Below are 27200 nucleotides of genomic sequence, written 5' to 3' on the forward strand. Positions count from 1 at the left end.
ATTAAATTTTTTTTAAGATAAAAATATGTGCTTCATTGCAAAAGCTGAGGAAGTTAAGGAAAAGTGACTGGAGACTTAAATGGTATAATCGTAGGTAAGTACTTTCAAGAGGTAAATGCTGGGATATCTGTACGGTCTTCATAATACACCATAATATATTATTGAAGTACCATCTGGCAGACTGAATTGTTGTTGAAATGAGGAATGCCATGCATCATTTCACCACATCTGACATGCTGTGAAGTCAGTACAAGTTAAACTTTACTAAATGTGGTAGTGTCCATTAGCACAGTTAGGAAAGCAAAGGCAGGGAAAATAAGGTTGTAAAGTTAGTACTTGCAGCAGAGTAACCACTATTGAATAAAATACGAGTTACTAGGAAGCTGTTGTTTCAGTAGTGGCTGAAGGCCAGACTTCCCAGGGTTTAAAACCCAGCCCCAACAGTTATCAACTGTAGATCTTCAGCAAGTTGCTTAACATTATTTGTTTGTTCGTTTGTTTATTGAGAAGGAGTCTCTCTCTGGAGCCAGGCTGGAGTGCAATGGTGCGATCTCGGCTCACTGCAAACTCCACCTCCCGGGTTCAAGCAATTCTCATGCCTCAGCCTCCTGAGTAGCTGGGATTACAGGTGCCCACTACCATGCCCTGCTAATTTTTGTATTTTTACTAGAGACAGGGTTTCACCATGCTGGCCAGGATGATCTCGATCTCTTGACCTCGGAGTCCACCTGCCTCAGCCTCTCAAAGTGCTGGGATTGCTTAACATTCTTGGGTCCTAGTTTCTTCATTTGAAAAGTGGACACATTGATAGTGCCTGTCTCGTAACCCAGCTGTGAGGTTTAAATGAGTTGGTCTATATTCAATGTTTAAAGAAGTTGCCTGATATACAGTAAGCACTAAAAAAAAAAAAAAAGTAACAATGATCATTTTTACAAAATGCTTTGTAGGTAATGTCATATTCTATGTATGTTAATAATAAAGGGACTGATGAACAAACTTCATTTTTTCATATAGTTTAGGTAGCATGTCTTCCAGGTTGAGTAAGAGTCAGTCAAACAAACAGGTAACAAAGTCACCGAGGAGAGAAACAGCGTGAGTGGATATTCAATGCAAGATGATGATTTGACCACATCTAGGTTTTAGAAAGATACCCGTTAGCACCAGAGACTATGACTTGGAGGGGAAAAATATGAGTGGCAGAAAGACCAGTAAAGATGCAACTGGAATATTTCAGCCTAGAGATTATGAGGATCTGGTTATGAGAAATTACTAGTATACTAATAATAAGATAATAGCATGAGTGTGAAAGTCTGTATGGATGCAGTATGGACAGGACTTAGTATAGAATATAGGAATGGAAGGAGAGGGAAATTCAATATCAAGCCCCAAGAGGCAGGCAATAAAAGTAATTCCAAACCCATTTCAGAATGATTAGGATCTGTAACAGAATTAGCATCAAAGCAGAGCTGTCCTCGGGGCTACTTTGAAGAAGAAAACATGAGAATAGTCATGTGATCGTTTATATCTGGAATGCTTGCCAAATAAAACTGGTCTCAATAAACACTAAAAATTACTATAATCCTTTTGGAAAATAAATTAATGGTACATATAAAAAGTCATAAAATTGTTCATAATCTAACTTACTAGAGTTTTTCTTCTAATAAATTATCTCAATGAGTTTACAATGAGGGTATAAAGAGCAGCGTACACAAAGATGCAATTTGGTAATTACTAATGATAGGGAAAATGTCTGTGTAGTCTGGATATCCATTTAGACTAAATGGGTATGTAGTATGTCAACTTCATTGAATGTGATACAGACAGTAAAAATTAATATTTTAATAACTCCTACTAATTATTGAGTTCAATATATTAGACACTTTATTTTATCCATCCATCTCAATACACCACAGCACAAATTGTCATCTCCATTTTAAAAGGAAAGAAAATAGCTGCAGAAAATTAAGAAAATTTTCCAAGCTCTCCCAGCTTATGAGTGGCAAAGACTCAGGAGATACTGCCTAGGGATAGATTGTATTAAGGGAGTTAGGGTCAATTGTGTGTATTCGTGGTTGTAGGAAGTTCCCAGCCTCTGCTTCCACAGATAGCAAATAACAGAACATAGATTCAGACTCAGATCGGGTTTACTTGACTACAAAACCTGTGTTCTGAACATCCGGCTCACAAATTATTGTTTAAATGACAAAAGTTGAAAATCATGCTCAGTCTCTGATTTCAAATGTAAATATGTACACCTTAAAAGGCAGATAAAAGAAGAATACATGAGAAATGAAAACTGCTGTGTTTTGCAAGTTTTAAACATTTCCTTATTGTTGCAATTTGATGTTACAAAAACAGAGCATTTAAAAACAAGAGGATATTAAGGTTAAGAAAAAAATGAAAATCATATGAGAATACTTACATATTTTATAGTATATCTCACACACTCAAATCTTTTGCTGACACCTTGAACTGTCAGTATATTTTTGAAAATCAATCAGAATACTTATCGAATATCTCCTATTTGCTTAGGAATAAATCTGAAATATCCCTTCAACCACTTGTGAATTGGTTCTAAAAGCAAAACTATAAAAACAATAAAAAAAATACAAAGCATGTGTTAGACGTCCTAATATTGTTTTGTTATTACTAAATCCATTTGGATTCTACTGTAGGTTTTTCATGATCTTACTTTATTTTTCATGAATTTGCTTATAATAGAATATGACTTTTTATTTCTTAATTAAATTCTAATAATGAGATTTCTTAATAATTCAAATTTTAAAAAATGCTCTTCTTTATGTTTCATTACTCAGCCTGTCTTCCATGCTATACACTACAAATTCAAACAAATTTAATTATCTGAAGCTGATTCTCTGAAAAACCTATATACAGAATTAAACAAATATTAATTAGAAACACTTGTTTAGAAGTGAGACGCATGGCCAGGATCAGCTATATTTGAACTTTTACAATATATGAGAATTAAACTTGCATTGTGTGGGTGTGTTTAAAATATTTATGTAAAAAAAATGCTAAAAATTCGGAGACATTAGAAGGTATCTTTCAAGTGTCAGGATTCCCAGGTTTGGATCCTAGCTTTGCCTTTTAAGACCTGGCAAAAAATTACTCATCTTCCCCAAGCACTCATTCACACATTCCTTATTTGCAAAATTGGGAATATAAATTTTGCTTTTTCCCAGATATGTTGTGAAGCTTAAGTACTTGTATGTGTTAGGTATATACTGAATTATATCTGGTAAATGAAAATATTAGCTGTTATCGCTAAATCTAAAAGTAAAAGGCTTAGCATTTCTACTCCTATGATACATTCTCAAACTTCCACAATTTCCCCTAAATGCTCAGCTATGCTTCAGCCAAAATCTTAACGGAAAGAAAACAGCCATAAATTTAGTCCTGCACTCAAATCAGGCGATCTTCGCCAGCTAGATGGAACATTTACAATGGTGTTTGGCTGGCATTTGGTACTTTTAATGTAACAACCTAAAGCTTAAAAGTTATGAAAATATTCAAGTGTTTCTAAAAAGTCAGCTTTTTTCGAGTAAAAAAATACATGCACGCACTCTTTTTTTTTCAAATTATTTTGTTTGTCTGACTTACAATACGATCTGCCTGAATTTGAGAGGGAGATCCATTTTAGGCAATGTTCTATGTTCTTTTGAGTCAGCAGACTTTATGTAGTAATTTAATTTCATTTAAAATTGTTATTTAAATGGAATGTCTGTACCTTTTTACACACTAAAGAGATACAGTACATGTGTTGTGGGTGGTATGTGTATATGTGTGTGAGGGAGGGGAGAGAGGAAAGATAAAATGAGAGAGGGAGGACTAAATTTATGGCAGAGTTCTGTTTCCTTATGCTACCCTATAGCAAGTGGCACAACGTAATGTAATTGCCTTTATTCTCCTGTAGACTATAAGGCGAATGAGACTAGAGATCAGTTCCTTCCTCAACACTGAACATAGTGCCTTGCACATAGGGAACATATTAGATTAATATATTTTTGAATAAATGTATACAAGGCAAAAAAAAATTTTAAAATAGGAAATAAAAGAAGAAATGAGAATGGGGGAGGGAGTTTTTGTATTACTGAGTAAAACAGCAGACCAGCCTTAAAGAGAGTGTCTACAGATGGATGTGATAAGCTTGCTAATGACTTATGAATAAGAATAAAAAATGGCCACTCCTTGCTTCTTTGGATTCTTGTTTATTCTAATTGGATGAAGAAATGGATAGGTAAGTACTCACCTGATCATCAATCCTGAATCACATATTAGATTTCTGGTGAAATTCCAGATAATATAGAAAAATAAAAATATTTATCTTGGTGATATTGGATTATGTAAAACTGTGGAACCAGAGAGTTGTGAAAACACTAAGGACCAGATTCATAAATGCCCTTAGAGTAAATTCATCATGGAAGTTATCGTTTTTACTACAATTTTCTATAGGGAGATTATTTGAGGATCATACTCCTTTGAAGTATGTGTAATTTATGTTTGCATGGCAGAGAGATTTTTCCTCTTGACATCTATGAGGAAACCACTGTTCTGCCAAATAGTTTCTTATTCCCACCCTTTTTATGAAGTGGCAACACAAAAAAATTCTCAGAACCGTTAGATACTGATATGAACAAATTGAACTAAAATGTATATTCCGTGGAAGCTCTTCCATAGTAACTGAACATCTCATGTTTGTTTGGCATTGATTGTCACATTTTTGTTTCTACCTGCTTATTGTCAGGAAATCTTTGAAAAGTTTCAAGAGATAGCACAGGGTATTCCTCTGGGTATGTAATCCAAAATCAATGATCAATGTTTTAATAGGATTTTTTAGAATTAATTTTTCCAATTTCAATTCATCATCATCACCTTTATCGAAAATTAAACTTTATGGGTAGCTAAGGTATTCTATATTTAAAAAAAACAGTTACAGTTTCCAACAATTGCTTCTTAATAAAAGAATGGTAATAATAATACTTGTCTCTGACATTTTATAGCATGTTTTGTATTTCTAAAACTTTTTTCAACATTCATTATTTCTCAGTCCTTTCCTGTGAGATTAAAGAACTCAGAGAGGCTAAATGTCTACAAAGATTACTTCCCATATGTATTTGTTATGTCTAAAGCTCATATTTGATATCAAGCCTGGACTAAAGAACTGGCTGGAACCAGAGACTATCTAAAAGAGCCTAACAATACAAAATAGGCAGATGCAATTAGCCTATGGCTGGCATTGTGATTAGTTGGACACACCCGTTAGAAACCTAGAACATGGTTCCTACTACTTTCTAAATGCCCCAAAGACATGAAAAGCTATTTTTATGTGATACTGCAGTCTCTTTTATATGTGTTTCACTTGTCATGGTAGTGATTTGTGGAAAAGGCTTTCCAATCCCCATTGTTGCTGACAATTTTTGGAGTACTGTAGGGCTTACTTAGCACAGGATATAATTGTGAGCTGTTGCATTTATTGTTAATATTATTAGATTTTGCTGATCCTGGTTGCCAACTAATTCTTTCAAGTACTATGGAGGAATACAACATAACACCATGAAAGTAAGATTAAGATGTTAACTTTTTTGAGCACCTACCACGTGCTATATCCCATTTAATACTGAATAACTTGATGATGTAGACATTATTAGCCCCAGTTTATAGATCAAGAAACTTAAGCATGCCTCCTGACTTTAGCTTATAGTCTAGTTGGAGATACACCACACAGTACAATGAAATTTATTATCTATATTTTGGGGAAAATTTAGGATTTTCTCAGTAGCTTAAAGAAACAGTGGAATCTTCAAGTTGCAGATGATTATACTAATAATATTATGAACAGAAAATATTTGTAGCTATTTCATGTATAATATTTTTCCTACATTTTCTTCCTTACAACTGTGGAGGCAGTGGCTTTCATTTCAGAAGGAGAGGGTAAATATAGCTGAGGACAAAGAAGTTATTGCTCAGGCTTGAATTTCAAAATAGAGTGTTTAATGTCATTCTCTGACACAGTAGTCAGAAAGCCAAACACTTGCTGAGAGATTTTTCTTGAAATTTCAAAAGCTGTACATTATGTATCAGCTAGGAGAAATAGGGATAGATTGTGATTATTAGCCACAGACTACAAAAGAGTGGTTGATGTAGTATCTGATTTCCCACCCCAAGGGATACAAGTGTTTCACCATCTGGAAAGAGAGAGCGATTCAAAGTAAGTCAAACTATAGTATGAATCCCAGTGGATACCTAATAACGGGCCCATCACTAGGATTAAAAGTTCAAGATGGGTATGGCAGAAACATCCAAATATTAATACCTTTAATAGCATCTCTTATTCAAGTTTGTGCTCCTCTTTCCAAAATATAACTCTGGAAGTCTACAAACCTCTAAGAACATCTCAGATCTACAATTGGTCTGAGCAACAAAGTGTCAATTTAGAGACTAAGGGAGATCTCTACAGACATGGGCCAGAGGACCCACTCCCCAGTGGATTCTTCACACCCTAGTGAGACATGAACGCGTCTGAGCTAAGTGTTTCTGATGTGAGCGTGAAGTGCTGAAAGGGTGGAAGGATTTCAAAGGATGGAACATTCAGATAAGAACATAAAGTACTTGAGTGATTAGTAGTCCTGGGGGATGTACAGAAATTTTAAAGACAGTTTCAGTGACTGCAGTTGATCCAGTAGTTGGACACCTCAGCGGAGGCCAGAGACAGCAGAGGCAGAGGATGGCACAGGGAATAAGTACCGCTCCCACAGCATGTCTCTCTCTCTCACACACACAGACCTACACACACACACATGCCCACCCTTTTTATGAAGTGTCAACACAACAAAATTCTCAGAAACCTTAGATATTGGCATGAACAAATTGAACTAAAAATGTATATTACATCCCACATGCACACACACACACACATGCACACACACAGAACCCAGCAGAAGCAGCAGCACCAATTGCATAGGGAAGAAGGAAAGAACATACTGGCTCAGACGAAGCAACTTGATAAGTTTGTCAAGGAAACACATTTAACAAGTACAGAAATTAGGCCTTGTTAAATACCTTAATATCAGTTATAGGTTTTTAAAGTTATATTTTGTCACATCAGAGTTTGTGACAATGACCATAAATTTAAATCTACTAAACTATAAAAACCTTGACTTTAATAGTTTATAAAATGTTTCCATTTATTTATCTCATTTGATTCTTATGAGCAAATGGTAAGATATATATTAATATTTTTTCTTCATACAGATGAAAGAAACAAGGCTTACAAAAATTATACGGCCTGTTTCAAATTTCCTCATTATTACTTGGCATGGGTAGAATCCATATTTAGGTTTTACAATGTCAAAACTCAAACTTTATCCACTATTTTGCATTTGTTTTACTTTATATTTATCTATTCAATTTATAAAACTAAATGCTTAATATATTATTTCATATAATTTAGAATATAGGCCTGATCACATTATGCCTGATAAAGTACAATGTGTCTATAGGTTAGTCATTAATTTCACATCTGGTTTATTCATTTTGTTGGCTATTCATTTATCCTTCAAATAAATATTTAATGAATAGATAATGTATGTTAAGAGCTAGGTATGCAAAAAAATAAGATGCCATTACTGATAAAATCATGGTCATCTTACTGAAAAAGAGACACATCAACAACTAAAATATAACATGATCAGTCTTACAGTAGAAATGTATGTAAATCACTTTCAAAACACAGAGGAAAAAAACCACTAACTTTCCCTGGGATGGAAGGAGGCAGAAGGTATAGAAAGCCTTCATGGAGAAAATGACATTTGGAACTACAATCTAAGGAATGAGCAGAAGGAATTTTTCAGTATTTCTGGCAAATAATAAGGCTTGGGCAAGACAGGGTATATTTTTAGAGCTCCTAATAGCTCAGTGTGGCCAGAATATTGAATGCACATAGAAGGTGTATTAGTCCATTCTAACACTGCTATAAAGATACCTGAGACTGGGTAATTTATAAAGAAAGGGGTTTAATTGACTCACAGTTCCACATGGCTGGGAGGCCTCAGGAAACTTACAATCATGGAGGTAGGTGAAGGAGAAGCAAGGCATGTCTTACATGGCAGCAGGAGAGAGAGATAATAAAAGGGAAACTTCCAAACACTTTTAAAACCATCAGCTCTTCCAAGACCTATCACAAGAACTATCATGGCTCTCTCTCACTATCACAAGAACAGCATGGGGGAAACCAACCCCATGATCCAAATACCTTCCACCAGATCCCTCCCTCAACACATGGAGATAACAATTTGAGATGAGATGTGGTTGGAAACACAGAGCCAAACCGTATCAGAGGGTGAAGCAGAACCACTGTGTGAATACGTTATCCATATCAAAGAGCTGGGGGACAAGGAGTCAGTGATGGTTTAATCAGGAGAAGTGTCCTACGTAGACCTGTGTTTCACAAAATCTCAAGGTGGGAGGACCCCATAGAGGTGAGAGTGAAGGAAGAAAAGTCCAGAGGAAGTGAGGGATCAGTGAGGTCCATTCAGGGCCCAGTGGAATCAGGCAACAGGAGACATTAAAGAGTCCTGAACTGGGGAACTGTTGTGGGAACAATGACAGAAAAGGAAAATGAAAACTATTTAGGAATTGGAGACCATAAAATTAGAAGAAAAAGCGTATGCTCATAAGGGAAGAAAGAAGTAGAATATTTTAAGTTTGGATAAGTAATATAAAGACAAAGAGAAGGGATTGAAGAAGGAAGCCATTTCCTATCAATAAGGAAAACACTCTGTTGTATTGTACCACATTTTGCTACTTGCATACTTACAAATATCCCAGGGGCACAACAGATATCTAGATATGCAAACATGTACAATATATTTCTTCAGTTAAGTATACTGAATGCAAGAAAATACCTCTACAAATGTCATTATTTAGATGTAGATGTGAAACAGCAAGAACATTTTGGGAGTTACTAGAGTCACTTGAATTCTATATTGTTCCTCAGAATTCGGAAAATAGAAAATCCAAAGTTTAACAATAAATGGAATTTCTTAGAATCTCAGCTTTTGTTGCTAAATAATCAACAAAGGGTAGTATTTTAAAGAATTAAGGCACAAATTTAAATAATACTCAAAATGCCTATAATAAACTTTGGTAAAATGCCTGTTTTACATCAATAGTTCAATTTTTAAAATCGACACTGATATCTATTCAGCTGAAAGATTTATTTCATTTTTCAATTATGATAATAATAAATAACAGTTATCAAGAGTTACTGGAATAATTTTAAGTAGATGGTACGTAGTACCTCACTGAATTCTCCCCCTAAATAATCTAATAGATTATTTCAGATCCCAGAAAAAGAGAGAGGCCCTCAGCTGCTGGCCAGTCCCTACTGCACTCAGTCCCCCACCACATTGAAAATCTCCCCAACTCACAGTTTTCATGCCAGACACCCTGAAGGCTGAAAGAGGCTTAGGGAGCCCCATTTTGCCATGTACCATCAATAAAGTCATCTGTCTCCACCCCGCCCCCAAATGACAATTTTTTTAAGTCGAGAGGAAATTATTGGGAATCTTCTAAAAGGAAAATTAATTCTACAAAGAAGGCATTTACAAAGATTAGTTTGACAAATGGTGACAGAGACTAAATTCAGAGAGAACAATTACGATAATATTTAAGTTCTTACACATAGGGAAGGAAGGACAAGGAAAGAAAAGTCCTTTAAGTAGTTCAACATTTTAAATTGTCAAAAATTTAAATTAATTTTATTTCAGTATTTTGACTTATCCTCTAACATCTGGATGTAGTAAAGCTGGCTGACTATCAGACTAGCTCTTGGTAATTTCACCATTTAACAACAGTAGATTTAAGTCTACAGTAAACCTCAATTCTTTACAGAGTTACAAAAATTTGTAGTCTCTCCATTTTAAGAATCACTTTTGTAAGCCAGATTTTTAGCAGCTGATTTCATCTGTGACATAAAAGAAGCAAAAGCAGTATCTTGTACAATGTTTAAGATAAACAACGGAACAGTTTGCTAATTAAACGTCTTACAAGAATATATTTCTTGGTAATAGTTTATGTAGTTCTTTCTGAACTCACCGGTGGCTGGCTGTGTCATTCTGACAGGGTCCGTGGCCCTCATTTAACAGGCTGCAAGTGTTTTATCACATGTTGTACTTCCAAGAAATGTTTACTGTGATAGCTCACAACTTATTCTTGACATCTGCAGACTCTTTCAATGTATCTATTTTTGTGTTTATGGTGCAAATTAGTGTTGGTATCATACACACATACACACATGATGGAAATTATTTTCATAATGACACAATATGTAAGTATATTACACTATGTGCAAGATATATACCATTTATCAACTTTTTAGAAGCTTTGAATTTCATCTAGCCTGATCTACGCAAATGGTAAAGGCATCTTTGGAAAGATTAGAATATTCTACAACACAGAATTTTCCTGATGTAATAAAACTTTCCTGGATTCCTCTAGCTCTTCAACAAAAGATAAAGGTACCTTTTTGTCTATAAATTGTATATACTTCCCTTTTGCTCCTTGAATTGGCACAAAGATCTTTAATGATTATATATTTTCATTCTTTTGTTAAAAATCATATTTGCTCACAGAGTAAATATGGTGAGGATTACATAAAGAAAAAAATATATATTATGCCTAGATGAGTTCGTCAAATAATAGTAGGTCCCCAATAAATATTAACTCCTTTCTTCTCCTTTTATTCCATTAGAATACAAATTCATTTTGAAGTAGTTTTGTAAAGGTTTGAGATAAAGCATTTCAAAATATCAGGAACATATAACTGTGTATCAGTCTAGCAGTTTACAATCAATGAACAAGGATGGAACATTTTCTTTAATATTTTTCTATATGTACAGTGCCAAAAGAGAAGATGATAGTAGTGGCTTCCTCTAGAAAGTGATGACTGATTTGAAATTTGAAGATAAAATAGTAGTTAACCAGATAAAAAGAGAAATGAATGAGAACAACACATGCAAAGGGCCTGAGGTGGCAGGAAACAAGGCCTTTCCTAGGCTGAAAGAACACTCACATTTGTGGACACTGAGGAAGTGAAGCTGGAGTGTAGATAATAGCTAGACTTGCAAGAATCCATATGTTTTCCTATGAGGCACAGGTCTCTATCTCAAAAGAAATTGCAAGGCAATAAATTGTTTTAATTGGAGAAGGGGTAAGATGGTTCAGTTTGTATATCTAAAGTATTATTTCTAAAGTATTATTAAGGTAATAGTGTGTTAGATTGCTTTTCTTAATTAAAATTACTTAATCTTCACAATATTTGTGTGAGATGGGTATTATGTTCACTTTAGGGATAAGTTATGATGTAGAGAGTTAAAATAACTTTTCTGAGGTCACCTAGCTAAAAAGTAACAGAAAACAAATTTAAATCCGTATCTTTGGTATTACTGAAATTCAACTACGCATGCCACTAAACCACAGCTGTTGGCAAAACACAATTTTGAGAGATATTTGATAAAATAAAATTTTGAAGGCCAGGGTAGCAGATGGCAAGGGAGTAACAGAAGTTAGGCAACAAAGAGTAATAAAACTTCTAAGTCTTCTAAAATAGAAGACCCCCAAAATAACCTCAAATATTTTTATCTAATGGGATAACAGAGAAATAAAATTTAAGGAAATAATAATTCTTTCCACCTTTGCCTCTGAAACTATTTTTTGCTGATCAGCCTGGGGTTCACTTTCACAAAACTATAGCCGATGTCAACTGGATATTTAGGATGAGAGAAGTAAGCGATTCCAAGCATTGACAAGTACAAAACCAGCCATCCTAATGAGCCATATTCATCAAAATGAGTAAGTCTTTTCATCTGCTGCAGATTACCCTAGAGTTGTGTTTTTTCTCTGCCATTTTGTTTATTTAGCTGGGCACAGAAGATATTCATTAAGAGGAAGAACTGGCAGTCCCAAATACCTTTCTGTCTTGGAGAGGCCTTGCATACATACTGATAATTGGTGTGATGAAATGAACCCCTCAGAAAGTCTTTGTGTGGATAATATCACTCTTTGTCAATCAAAGAAAAAAAATTGAGAGATAGTGCAATGCAGCCCTATTTGTACCCATAAAACAATTCAAATGACTTTGCTAAACCCCAAGTTTGTTGACAAATCTGTAGCTGAAAATAACAAATAATGCCTATATTTTTATATCATTTCCCCAACTGGGGGCAAGTTATTTTTCTGTTAAAAAAGGAAGTGAGAAATTATAAAATAATTATGCATTGGCATAATAATTCTTGAACATAAAACACAGTCATTTTAAACACAGCAGTCTTACTTGTCTCTGTTTTACATACTGGAGTTCTTTGTAATATCTTACTGGATAAAAGCAGTCCACAATTATAAAAATGTTTCAAAACCACTGACCTAGTGGTGACTGTGTTACCCTTGAAAGTAGGAGTACAACTAGTTTCCCCAAAACACCTAAGCAAGTAGCAACATAAATAATCTAATCTATTTACTTCTGAAGAATTTAATTAATTAGATATATTTCATATTTTCGTGATTCCATTTAACAAAAAAATTCATTTGTAAAAGTATAGTTAATTTAATAAATAATAGTTATAATCCAAAGTTTTAGATACAGTAGGTCTGAACAAAAATAAAATATATAATGTTTTGAGTATGAAAGGGAATTTCAGGCTTTATGAATTGATAGTTATCTCAAAAATGCTTAAATATGTCCATTCCTAAATTATAAAATGCTCCATAAATCCTCCAGATATTATTAAAAAATAAAATTTTATTTTATAACTAAACTTCAATGCTTGAAAGAAACTGTTTAACCAAGCTAAAATTGATTTGTTTAGATATTAGATATTTAGATTAATATCTAAATTTTAATATGAATGTTATTTTTCCCCAAATGTCTTATAACTTAGGAAAATAGGGCAAAAATAATTTACTTGAGAAATTTGTAAGATGCATTTCAAGCTAATCAAAGAAGAAAAAATATCAAAACATACTCATAAGTACAACTGCATTAAACAGACTTGCATCCTGGCCAGGATACAAGAGCCAAGGAAGAGACCCAGGGAACTCAACAACTGGCATCCATTACTGCCATTCCTTTGGTGCCAGTCCACTCAGAGGCAGTTATGTTAAGAAGGAAAACACTGTCTTTCAAAGTATACGTGCTAAACTACTACCAAAGAAGTAGATAAAGATTTGGAATGAGCTGGAATTCCTGATGGCATCACTGAGCCACTTATACCAGATGGTTGCTTAACCATTTGTTCCCTTGCCATACCAGGCATGGTTATGTGACTTGTTTTGGCCAGCAGAATGCAAATGGACCTAAAATATGCTATGTGTGAGCAGAAGCTTTCATTGAACTTCAGTTGGCCAGTTTGGCCTCTTGCTTTTGTCCTCTACCAGGAAAACAGCACATCTGAGATGAAGGCTGCTCCTTCAGCTTGGATCCTGGAGTGAGAAGATTGGGTAAAGAGAGCTGAGTGGAGTTGTTGCTATCCCACAGGTCTGTAGGGGCGAAATGAATGTTTGTGGTGTAAGCCACTGAGATATTTTGAGATTAAAATTACCACTGCAAAAGCTAACTGGAAGAAAGGGTAAAATAAGTATCTTAGTTAAGCTACTAATCATTAATACTTCTTTTATTTCCAGCTAAATACACTCCTAGATGATGTATCCATGAGCAAAGGACTTTCATTCTACTTATTTGTGCACCCTCTGGGCAATAATCTACAGCATGTCTTAAATGACAGAACTCAGCTGTGAAAAATTTTGAAGATGAAGAGCTCTAGGATAAGGTACCACATATGGAACAAATTGCAAATGGGTGTAACCTTGCCCAGAGAATCCCACAGCATGGATCCCTTGGTAGCGCTGCAAGAGGCTAAGGAAGTGCTTGAGATGGGTGGCTTAAAACAAACTCTATCAATGGTTTACACTCTTCTACTCATCTTAGGAATCCAAGTATAAAAGGACCAGGAGTAAACTGCCCTTCTAAACCGTAAAGCATACTGAGTAAAGATGGAAGAAATTAGTATTTTCTTTTCATGCCAAAAAAATAATTAAAACAAAGCCAAGATAGCAACATAAGGTGAGTCACTCTAATGCATACCCAAATTTCATGTATTTAAAAACTTTTTTCTTAAAATGAGGCTTTAATTATTTTTCCCTATAGAAGTATTCATTTCCAGTAATTTTATTTAGTAATAAGTGTTTACATCTATAAGTTGATGCTTCTTCAATATGTCAGCGTTATTCAGTTTCCTTCATTCTGTCAATGTTCTAGTTACACATGAATAAATTAGTTCCCTCTCCAGATTCTCCAGTCAACAAATTGTACTTATATGTATTCAGTTTCTCATGCCAGAAATCTTGGAACAATCCTTGATACCACATTTTCTTTCATTAGCCCTCACTACTATCAATTCAGCAATGAATCCAATACCTTCTACAAAGCTTATTTCACTTCCATCTACCTGTTCCCATTTCCACTACCAAAATTCTAGCCCAAGATAATTTACTGTCCAACTCACTGTAACATCTCCTAACTCATGAATCTCTATTTCCACTCTGACCTTCGTCTAAATAGAAGCTATGTAAACATAGGAGCCCGAGTAATCATTTAAAAATCTCAATCAGTTCACACCACTTTTGTGTTTATAAATGCTTAATGACTTTGCACAGAATGTAGGATAAACAACTTCAATTCCTAACCTGGTCAGTAAGTCCTTGGATGTCTGGCTCATGTCTGCCTCATATTATGCCAGTTTCCCTCTGCTCCCCATATCCAGTCACACTGGCCTCCTGCCAATCACATTGCCCTCCAATGTACCATCCTCTTCTGATTTAAAGTTTTGCATTTGCCATTTGCCCTGACTAGAATTCTCCTGTCCTCTTTCTTTGTCTGGCTAACTTCTATCATCTTAGAGGTTTTATTTCAATAGAAGTTCATCAAAGATGCTGCTTCTCAGAACTTCAAAATATTCACTCTGAGTACCTTGGTCTTTTTCTTCTTAGCTTTTATCATAATTAATTTGTAATTATATATCCCTAGAATTATTATTTACTTAAAGTCTGTCTATACCATTAGACTGTAAACTCCATGAAATCAGAGACCAGGTATGTACTCAGCCGTGCCTAGCATGAGGCTTGGCACACAGTAAATATTTAGAATGAATGAATGCAGACAGGCAAGAACTTAGTAAAATTTATTAAACAGAAAAAGTTGCAGATTCCAGTAGATACGGTAGATTTTTATTATAAAAGTTCTCCCAATAATATACAGAATGAGAAAATATATTGCACCCTAGTTTCTTTGATTTGTTTCCAAATCCGAGGAGCTGTTCTTGAGTTGTACAAGAACAGTAGCTTAGTTCTTAGACTTCTGGTGTATTAAAATATGCTTGTGCACAAAATTTCCAACTGAGAAAGTCAAAGTGCTTAAGACTTATAAAATTTTCTCAAATAGATTGATTTTTTATCTTTTAAATAATATATTTGTGTGTTAAATAATAACTTTGTTAAAAATTATATCTTTAATCAGTCATAAAATATATTTTAATATTACAATCCAAATTAGTGGCATACTTATTTCTGTAGTTGTGACACTGTAAACTGGAAATCAGGATTCTACTTTTAATAGAATAGGATTCCACTTACACTTTGTCTCTCAAACTCAATAAATTCGAGAAAGAGGGAAGTATAGGTTATTCTCTATTAACAAACAACTCCCCAAATCCCAACATATCAATGCTTTATTTCTTTCTCACCCCACATGTCAAATACATATGTGCCAAGAGGACTGCATTTAGTGTAGCTGCTCATGGACCAGGATGATGGAGGCTCTATCATGACATGTACTTCCACCATTACTATATTAGGGAAAGAGCAGACAGTGCACTGGGTCATAAATACTCCTATTCAGGCCAGGTGCAGTGGCTCATGCCTGTAAGCCCCACACTTTGGGAGGCCAAGGCAGGAGGATTGCTTTAGCCCAGGAGTTTGATACCAGCATGGGCAACATGGCAAGATGCTGGTTCTACCAAAAAAAAAAAAAAAAAAAAAAAAAAAAAAAAAAAAAGCATCTATTCAAAAGAGACACTCCTTACCTTTTGTTCTGATTGCCTCAACCAAAGCAAGTCATATGGCTATGGCTGGGAAGCAGAATCCTATGATATTCTCAGAAAGGAGGAGAAGAAGGAATTGAGGGATAATAGCTACAAGGTCATTTAGAGGCATTCAGAAGAATAAGTGGAACGATTCATTCATTGAAACATTCATTCACACAACATGCATCTTCTTCTGCACCAGGCTTTGAGCTAGTTTGCTTGGGATAAAATATCCAGTGAGTCTCTACATATATGCTGGCTTGGGAAACAGTCATTTTAATAATTATTTAAACAATGATACTGGGAATGAATGAATGGTCCATATATTGAAGTATCCTAAAATACCAATATAAAGTGACCTTTGTGCGATCACACAAATCACACAGTTTAAAGGTTTAACCTTTTTTAATTTTTAAAAAAAGATAGGTGGAGAATGTAACCAAGGGATTCTGAAGTTTCATTAAACTATATTCATATTCAACTTAACGGTGATCTTTACTCAGTGTGAGGGTAAATTTCTCAGTCGACTCACATCCAGAAAAAGAGAATACAAAACCCAAGTAACACTTTAGGGTTTTCTTTTTTTGTTACCTTCCTTTTTAATGTAAATACTAGAAGCTATCATATTACATTTTATTATGTTGATTCATTAAATTATAACTCTTGACACCCAATAAAGTTTCTATTTTCTACACTAAAATATGCTATTTTTCCATTGTTAAGCAATAATATTAAACCATTAAGTGGCATTTAAAACAAGGAAGTATTCATCTATATTACCAGAACTAAAATACAACTTTTTTTCATGCATTTCTATTTTTTGCACATGATTATACAAAGAAATTCTACTAGGGAAGAGGGGGAAGGAGATTAATATTCCTTTATAGAAATTATGGATAAGTTTACCCTTTTTATATGGAACTTAAACATGCATAACAGTTCTAGTAGTTTCTTCTTGTACCAAAGTACAAAAGTACATCATCTTTGCATCCAGCCCCCTGTGTTCACATCCCACATTGACGTCTACTGTGTTCGAGTTTCAGTGGCTTGCTTTTTGTCTGTAGGAAGTAAACCTTAGCTATAACGAGGCAGAAAAAGCAGGTAAACAAACAAAAAACGTCCATCCTCCTTATATTACATGTGTAAATAACCACTCATTAAATAAAATTAGATAGTGCAAAAGATAAAACAGGTATTATTATGGAGTAAATGAAACCCTGGACTGCGAGAGGTTGACATCTTGTATTACTGTTAACACCTAGACTTAGGACATTGAGATTTTGTCATGTAAAATGGTGTGTGGGATTACACTCACAGATGCAGAAATATGTTCCGTTCTATCACACCCACGAGCCTCTGAACAGTACACTGAAAGCTGGCATGAATAAGAACCATTTTACAAAGGAAAAGCATAGCTAATGTGCTGATATGTGATGCATTAATTTAGTCATCATGGTGTTTCTTCAATTTAAAACATTATTTCCTTAATAAGGAGTTATGTTTTTTAAAAAGGATTATTAGATGGGACTGTGTAGGTATCTTGTTTAATCAAAACTTTTCTTTGTAAATATTTCTACATTTCATTGTTTACAACCCAAATACATATTTTAAGAGAATTATACCATAATTTCAAAAATGCTTTACAATCATTGCTAATATGGTTTGCTGGTGGGTTATAAAACATCTTGCCTTAAGTTTACCTGTAGTCAATGCTTCTAGATATGGTGGACTAAGAATTTTTGCATTAGAAAAAATATAAATGAAATGTTTATTTCAAGTTTGTCTTAGAAGAACTATGTCGTAACAGATGTATAACCAGATATTTAGAAGAAGGAAGGATCTTACTATTTTAAAGGACCTTCCAAAGTAACTTTTTTTTTTTTTTTCAAACAGAGTCTCACTCTATCACCCAGCCTGGAGTACAGTAGTACAAACTCAATTCACTGCAACCTCTGCCTCCTAAGCTAAAGCAATCTTCCCACCTGAGCCTCCTGAGTAGCTGGGACTACAGATGAGCACCACCACTCTTGGCTAATTTAAAAAAAAAATGTAGATACGACTTCTCATTATATTGCTCAGGTTGGTCTCATATTCCTGGACTCAAGCAATCTTCCCACCTCAACTTCCCAAAGTGCTGGATTACAGTCACCCAGCCCAAAATGTAGCTTAATAATGCAAAAAACTTCTCAGAAATGAGTCTGTTTTACAAATTCCAACTGTATTGTATTTTATATTCCTGATTAGAATGGTTTCCTAATTAATATTCGAAGTAATAGTTTATAGAAAGCCCTAACAGCACTTAAAATCCTTCTTGTTTTTTGGTGAGAAAACTCATTGGTTGATCCCTAATAAAATTAGCAAATTTAAAAGAGAATTCATATACTTAAAATGAATTGAACATTTCTTCATCATCCAACATTCATTTAGCTGGTATTATCCTTAAAAGATCAATGATTTAAAACGAACATTTTAATTTTAATATTTTAAGAAAGGATATAGTATCCAAATTTAGAATGCTTCAATATTAGTGAAAATTAATTCCACATTTCTTAAATAAAGATATCTTTTTAAAAATAGAATACTTAATAGATGTTAAATTTATAGCATGGGAGTTTGCCTAGACAGTCAAGTCAAAGTGGAGGATAAGGCAATTGTCCAAAATGCTTAAGCCAAATAAAAACTCAGGGCATAATTAAGGCCAAAAATTAAACTCAGATTGAAATTCAGGCCAAAAATTAAATGAAAAAGAAACGTTCTTTGGATGGTGTCATCAAATTGGCTAGATATATTAATTAGATCTATTGAATTAAGGTTCCTTTCTCTCTTCTACTTTGCTCGGGTATAAGAGACCCCAATAGTTCTAAGGGTGTGGTTTTACTGGCAGACAGTGGGAGCCACAAGACCTGGTTTTATTGCTATGTCTCTCATTAACAGCTGGTGATCCTCAGCAAGAAAGTATACTTAGTGGGGTCTCAGTTTCCTCTTTTTTATAAAATGAGACACTCTACATTCCTTTCCAGCTCTGAAGTGTTATAAACTCCTGAAATAGTAAGATTACAGCTATATCTGTGTGTGCATGTGTGTTGAGAAATAGAACAATTACAGCTGTGTGTGTATGTGTGTGGTGTGCCCAGTGTTCAACAATATGATATTACCCTAAGGACTTCGCTAATATTTAACACTCACTCTAAGTTTAACTAGGTATTTGATTTAATTACAATAGCTTTTATAATTGTCTTAAGAAATTAATCACACTTGATATAGGGAAGAAATTTTTTTCATGTCTTGAATTACACTGATCAGAATAGCACTGGATAGTAACTATTTAATATTATGAGTGCTCAAAATACGTGGTCCAAGGTATATCTCCATCCAACATGGCTCTGTAAGGTACCTACTGGTGGTAAAAACTACAGTGATGAAGGCTGGACATGGTGGCTCAAGCCTGTAATCCCAGCACTTTGGGAGGCCGAGACGGGCGGATCACGAGGTGAAACCCCGTCTCTACTAAAAAATACAAAAAACTAGCCGGGCGAGGTGGCGGGCGCCTGTAGTCCCAGCTACTCGGGAGGCTGAGGCAGGAGAATGGGGTAACCTGGGAGGCGGAGCTTGCAGTGAGCTGAGATCCGGCCACTGCACTCCAGCCTGGGCGACAGAGCGAGACTCCGTCTCAAAAAAAAAACAAAAAACAAAAAAACAAAAAAAACTACAGTGATGAATACTTTTGATGCAGAACACTTAAGTCGTTAGTATTTAGAAGTCTATTACTTGCAAGTTTTGATTGTTTTAGTTACACCATCTATGACACATTAATTCTTTAAGTTCAGCTGTCATATTTTAGCTTTGTGTCCATTACTTACCTTTTTAGTGCAACAAATGTCTTCATAATACTTAGGCACTATCTTAATAAAGTCCATTTCTTACCTTTTCTTCCATTATTGAATAAATTGACAATACAGCCAAGTATCTATAAAGTATTTTGCCACTACACCAGAGTATTCTTTTTCAATGTAATAACATAAAATCCTGTAGTTTCTCAGTGACTTGTCTAACAGCTCTTTTCCAATTGTTTGTCCCACATTTTCCTCTGTTAGCTCTGTTTTTCTGCTTTTCACAGTACCATTTCTTTTTACCTATGAAAACTTCATGATGATAATGATAGTACTTATGCTATCGTTTTGTTTTTAAGGTCAGCTACCTCTTTCCTACAATTGAAATCAATAGTTTCTCACTTGTTCTCATACTACTTTACCTCTTGAGTATCACAACATTTAAGTATCTCCCTCATCTGACTCACCCCGCCACACACACAAATATCCTACAGTTCCATTGTTTTTAACTTAAGCCATTTGTTATGATACTACCTTGGGTATACCTATCCCCTGGTGTTAAGTATGCTTTCAACCTTACTGAACTCCATGTACAGCAAAAATATCCTGGTACAACTGACGAAACTGCATCTTTAAGAAGTCTGTAAATGAATTCTTTAAACAATGTAAACAACTGCTCCATTGTTAAAATATTTAAACAGATCATGTCAATGTTAATAGACATTTCAATGCTTCATCCCTGACAACTAATATTCCTTTCACATGTATTGAAGTAAAATAATATTTTGTATAGAGATTTTAAGTAGTTTACTAAGCAGTGAACAATAAAATGAGAATGAGTGTACACAGGAAATCCTTTGGGTTATTAATGTATTTAATATTTTTCCCATATGTCTTTGAATGACAAATGATGTTTCTATTATGATTAATAATTTAATTAGCATATATGATGCCTCCCCAGGGGCTTAATTATCAAGTGCATCATCATAGTTTCAAAATAGACATGACAGCTATTGACTCAAAATTTGCTTTATTGAAAATTTCCATAATGTACTTTTATATGACAGATTCTACTAGGTTATCAAATTTCTGTCATGAATGAATTATTCCAAGATAATAAGCAATAGTATTTTCTATACCTATACTAAATAATAGTCAAAAAATGATAGGGTGTATTATTGTCAAATATGCAGCTTTGAAAAACTGACTCAAAATCTTAATTTTTCTTTGTACACCAGGAAAAACTTCTGTAATCTACAGATTTCAGTTATTTACCGAACTGCAATTTATGCCATGAAGGAGAGAGCACAGAATGGGGAAAAATGAACAGGGACCAAATCTGGGCTTAAATCTTGGCCCATCAGTTTCCATGTGGCATGGAATTGCCACTTGCTGTCTTTGAGTTTCAGTTTTCTAATCTTTACAACAGTGAGAATCATGCTTCCTATAGGATTATTTTGAAGTAAAGTACATGACTCATGGTAGGAGTTTAGCAAGTGGTAACTTATTATAATTATGGTTACAGTTTGGGTACTATGGTAGGGGAGGCAATGTGACAAGTGATACTCATAGATTTCTGAGCATATTCACTTTTTTGAGATAGGAAATAGACATATTTGGTTATTTAAATGGCATGCTTTTAATTACACCATTATATAATACACATAATTATACTATGCTATCACTAAACACAACCACACACACACACACATACCCCACACACACATTACTATAAAAAAACTAATCAGTACACAAATGTTTATACTTCACTCTTGTAAAATTTCCAAACCACATTTCATTGTACCCCTTTGTTTTATCTGGTACATCCTACAGTTATAAAATGGTAATTATTGCCACCTATATTTTATCTTGTTAAAAGAGACGTATTACCTAAGACGGCATATTACTTCTAGACGTACCTAAGTTTTTCTTACTCCTCTTTCACTATCTCAGGGTAATACTCTACAGTTGTTTCTATAAAAATATAAAATTATTTATAATGATTCAAACCTGAGTCACATAAATAACATGGTTAAAAGCCACAACAAGAAAAAATACTGTTGATTTGTGGCAACCATCATTCAAACATTGTTAATTTATAGTGTCACTTTTCATTTTGAGTTTTTATTGACAATTCACAAATCAATTTTTTAAAGCATATGTGAAGCCTGTCTATGAATCTCCTTTTTTTGATTTAGGTATTTGATTTAATTACAACAGCTTATATAATTTGCTCTTTTTATTCTGTCAGAATAGAATACAATTTGTTTCATTATAGGTTTAAATTGCTATTTTATGTTAAAATTTTATTTCTTAATATTGGAACATTGAGAACCCTCTATTGAAGACTGATATTGACTACTACATTAATGAAATTCAGAGTGAAAACTTCAAGGTTCTCCAAAGAGCCTAGAGTCATCTCCAATGATATCTTTCCATGGCAATAAAAATTAGTTAATAGTAAGTCAGCTTGTCATAAACTAAGAGTCTGTTATATGTCACAGATTTGAACTAACATTCCCCTAAAGTCATCTTGCAAATTTACATGGCTTCAAAAAAGAATGTGGATGATACTCTGCAAAGCAGTCATTGTTATTAGAGACAATAAAATACACCAAATAATGTCTTTCAATGATAGTGTGGCTATTATAACTATTGTGTTCAACAGTATATATGTTTGAAATATTTTTTTCAAAAAACTATGAAATAATTTATGTGAAGAAAGAAAATGTAAGAAGAATCCACAAATAATTCAAACGATAATTTATCAATAATTGGTTACTCTTCGTGTAGTCTGTTAATCTGGATAAGAAATGAAGTTATAAATTAAATATATAAATCTGAAAATAAAATTTTAGTATCTATAAATGTAATTTTGATACATCAATTAAAACCTAACATCAATATTTTACCTGTTCTAAGTGAATGTTTTAAAGTTGTGATTAACAAGATCAAGTTTTTGTATCAAATATTTAATCATGTACTATGTACTGAAATAAGAGAGATCTACGAGTACCTTTGGAATGAACATCATATAGATAATATAGTTTATCACTTTCATAAGCAATAACATTTTATAATATTAATTTATATTTTAGTGATTTTTTGAAATCCAAAGCAAACAAAAATGCAGACACACAAAAACACTGTAAGCTTATGTTCTGTATTTTATAAAGGAATTAGAAAAATTAAAAGCTTATACAAGAAAGTGGAATAAGAATTTAATTGAGAAAATGTTAATGCCAGCCTAAAGCTGCACTAAAATTCTGAATAAAATATGGCTACTGCAATTGGACCAGGTTTCTTTATGAAGTTGTTTCTAATTCTGAAGCTGCATATGTGCAGACACAAGTGATGTAGAATGTAAGTGTTGCCATGGTAAGTACACATTTTTTCTTGGATAGTCAATTTTTTCTTAAAAATGTATAAAGAACTCTCACCTTATAATGTCATGAAAATTGACTGTTTTTCTTATCATTACTTATTAGTATGATGCAATGCAGCATAATACAGAAATAAACCGTCTTTTAAAAACTTTAGCCTACTAAGATGAATTATAAAGTATTAAGTGAAAATGAAACAAGAAATCTCCAAGTCAGGTAACTCTAAATGTTGGATCGTAAACAAGTTATATCTCCACTAAATTAATAAATATTCTGTCCTCAGGACATTTTTCACAGGCCTGAGACACCTCAGAAGTCCAAACGCAATCGCTAAACACACCCCCAATATACTTTAGCCCTATGACTCTTAAGGAAAAATAAAATAATTCCTACATCCCTACTTTCTCATTTCCCCCCTGTGCAATCAATGATTTCTAAAAAGTAAAGACTTAATTGCTTTACTGTCTTTTGTAAAAACAAACAAACAAACAAATAAAAAACACCTCGTGGTAGTTCCCTTAGAGTCCTGGAAGCCAACTCAAGGAAGCCTGGACGGAGGTGTGACACTTGGAATGGGGAGGTGGTGTAATCTGTTGCGAATCACAGCAGGTTCTGAAGTGCTGGAGAACCCACGTGTGCAGGGGCTGGAGAAGTTTTCCACCGTCTCCCAGAGGAAATGTCTCATTTTAAAATAGGGGGCTGGCTGGAGCAAGGGGTGGGGGTGAAGGGTGGGCGATAAAAAAAAAAAGAAAAGGCAGAGGCGAAGCTTTCAAACCGTTCACGCATATCTATCTGTGCTTATTTTCCCTCTATTTCGCCTCCGATCAACTTTATTGTTGTTATTATTATTATTATCATCATTTTCCTTCTATAGGAGGACTTAAGCAACCGGGATGCTGAGCATCTCATAGGCTCAGGCTGGAACAAAGAAAATCGAGTTCCTAATACTGTATCTCTCCCGTTGGAGGGATCACGTGTCCTGCTTTCGCTGGAATGCACTCTTCTCGCCCACGCTATAAAAATCTCTATTGTGCTTAGAAATTTCGCCTAGGTTAGAATATGCTCACATAAAATTGCTTTTCATCCATCAGGAGAGCCACATTTCTACATACACAGATACAAATCTATTTACCTGCTGACTCAGTTACCACTGCAGGTAAATTCGATGTGTTTAAAGAGTATCGGAAAAGTAATCAAGAAGAGCAGGTGGAGGGCCCCTGCGTCTTACCGATCCCCACCCCCATCGCTTTTTTTTTTTTTTTTTTGTAATTCCTTTTGAAGGAGAACTTCGAAAGGAACGTGGGAGTCGTAGATGGTTCCTTTCTGAAGCCAATTCCTGGGAGTTGTGAAAGTGACCCCGTCTCTTCTCTGCCTGGAGCTGTGCCCTCTCGCCCAACCCGCTCGCTTTGTGACTTGATGGGGAAGAGACAGTCAGGGAAGAGCGGGAGTAGAGGGCGGAGGCGGGTCCTTTATTCAGCCCTGATGGCCGAGAAGTAGTGTAAGGAAGCAATCTTGCAGCCATCTCCGTTATTATGAAGTCACACTATTTTAAAAGGCAATCTGTACAGTCCCCCAAACCCCCGCCCCCATTCTTGACTCTGCAAACAGTAAGATTAGAGACTACTGGTAGCCAATCTAATAGTCCACGAGCCCGGGTGCCATGATTACCTTAATGCTAATGTGCTTCCCTCCCTCTTTCCACGTCGAATCCGAAACACGTCCTGCATCCTTAATAACTCGGAGAGGAGGACGCAAGATCCTCAAGGGGACCCAGCGCTGGATTGGGAATAGGCAGGTTCACCAGCTTCTCGTGCCACACAAAGGAGATGTGTGGGTAGGAGTTGTCTAGCTGTCAGGGAGGGAGGCAAGGTTCTCCCTGACTCCTAGGGAACGGGCTCTCCCACTTCTTTCCGTCCTCCAGTCTTTCATGCTCCTTCCTCCCCTCCATCCCACCAAACCCCACCCTTTCCCTTCAATCCCAATGGCATAAAAATCTTCTAATTGTATTTTTTTCAAACAGACATCGAGACACTGATACAACACCTTCCAAGATAGAGACAAGTGCGTCCTGCCACAAGTGTGTGTGAGTGTGAGTGTGTGTGTGTCACGATCAAACACGCGCTTCATCCCTCAGACACCTCTGGGAAAAAAGCTGACTGGAGATACCCAAGATAATAACGAGGAGCTAAACCTAATTTCAGCGGAACCAATGGTCCCAGCACCAGCGCCCAAAATTTACCTTTCCTTTTCGCAGTATGTAACCCTTTAAGGTCTCTTGCCAGCTCAAGCTACTCGGTGCTCCCATGCACCCGCCCAGTTAGCACCCCATTTCCAAACGCTCTGCAACCTACCACATCAGCGCCGCCTCCGCCGGCCACCGCACGAGCAGCTTCCCGCGAGCGCCGAAGCCTCCCGCCCTGCCACCCCCGCCCCGGGCCGGCCTCTGGGGTCCCACACCTAGCGCGCCTACGGTCGCCGCGGCCGCACGCGGCTGGGCCCCCGCAGCACCCTCCGCCACGGAGCGAGCGTGCCTTACTTACATCGCCGGCGGGAGAAACTGCCCATGAGGTTTCGGAGAGCGTAGTCGTGCAGCTGCCAAGGATTATTCCTTAAGTGTTCAGGGGTCCGCAGTGGAGTGGGCGCCAGGGTCCTCGGAGGAGGAGAAGAGGAGGGAAGGAGTAGAAGGTAGGAAGAACAGGAGATAGAGGGGAATCCAGGAAGGTGCCACGTTAGACCATGATGCCGGTGCCCTTCAGGTAGACGGCTGGAGAGCTTCCCGCGGGAAGGGGCCGAGGGGAAGCCCGAAGCGCCGGCGGGGGAGGCAGGAGCGCGTCCACTCCCCAGCCTCAGCCTGCCCAGCGCGCCGCGCTAGCAACCGCAGCAGCAGCAGCGGCGGCGGCGGTGGCGGAGGCGCAGCTCCTTCCCCGCCCCCAGAAGGCTCCACAGACAATAAATCCTGGGCGGAGAAGAGACGAGCAGGAAAGGCGAATCCTGCACCCAACTCTGTAACAACCCCTGCCCGTTGCCGCGCCTGTGCAGGGCGAGGATCCCCAGGGGCCAGGGCGCAGCGGGCGTCTCGGAGGGGCTGAGCGCTCCGCGGCTGCAGGAGGCGGTGGCGGTGGCCCGAGTGGGCGGCTGCAGGTCCCGCCGGCGAGAACCCGCTGCACAGGGGCTGGGTGTCCGTGGCTTCAAGCCCGGTGTTCACCTGGAGTAGGGTCCTCCTCGGTGCAGTGGCTCGGCGCACAGGTGCCAGGATTGGCAGGCGAGGAGGCGCCGCTCATGGCTCTTGGCTGTGTCTCCGCTCTCCCCGCCCCCTCTCTTTCTTCCCACCCCCTTTTCCGACTACACCAGCTGCAGCTGCTTCAAAGTGTGAAAAATGTCAAGGAGATTTTCCAATGATAGGAGGGGGTAACCATGTTCACAACCCTCGGTCCCTTTTTGAGATCCTCGCCTGTCCCTCTGACCTCTACTCGGGCTACCCCAAATTATGAGAAGAAAAATCCCAGTCCCGCACAGAATTGAAACGCTAGCCTTCTCCCGGCTCCGTCACCATAGGCTGCTTTTCGATAACGGGACGAGAGGCCGAGCTCTCTGGGTTCCTCTCGTCTCCGTGGTGTTCGAGGCAGGTGGCACGAATCTCAGCGCCGGGTGGAGCGCGGCGGCCGGCTCCTCCCGCTCGCGGGCCAGCCCCGGGCGCTCTGGCAGCGCGGCGCGGCGTCCTGCAGCGCCGCCGCCTGAGCGGCAGAAGCGGCTCCCGGCCTGTGCGCCCGCTTGCGCACCCCTGCACCCGCACCAGCCCAGTGACGCTGAGCTCGTGGCTCCTCAGGCTGCTG

General features: G+C 36.7%; 1 protein-coding gene across 6 annotated transcripts in view; it reads right to left on the reverse strand.

Annotated features, from left to right (window-relative positions):
* Nucleotides 1-26627, reverse strand: part of LRRC7 (leucine rich repeat containing 7) — a 552677-nt gene extending 526050 nt beyond the window's left edge. For 4 of the 6 annotated variants that reach the window (XM_077954325.1, XM_028832544.2, XM_015142159.3 and 1 more), the window contains exon 1: nt 25908-26627. In XM_077954325.1, the coding sequence (XP_077810451.1) occupies nt 25908-25909 (2 nt within the window). In that variant the 5' untranslated portion in view covers nt 25910-26627. Of the gene's footprint in view, nt 1-25718; nt 25815-25907 lie in introns of those variants that run through there. The other 2 variants (XM_028832526.2, XM_028832554.2) reach the window with 1 other exon arrangement.
* Between the last annotated feature and the right edge of the window lie 573 nt (nt 26628-27200).

Source organism: Macaca mulatta, chromosome 1 (genome assembly GCF_049350105.2).
Source record: "Macaca mulatta isolate MMU2019108-1 chromosome 1, T2T-MMU8v2.0, whole genome shotgun sequence".
In the NCBI taxonomy this organism is placed as follows: Eukaryota; Metazoa; Chordata; class Mammalia; order Primates; family Cercopithecidae; genus Macaca; species Macaca mulatta.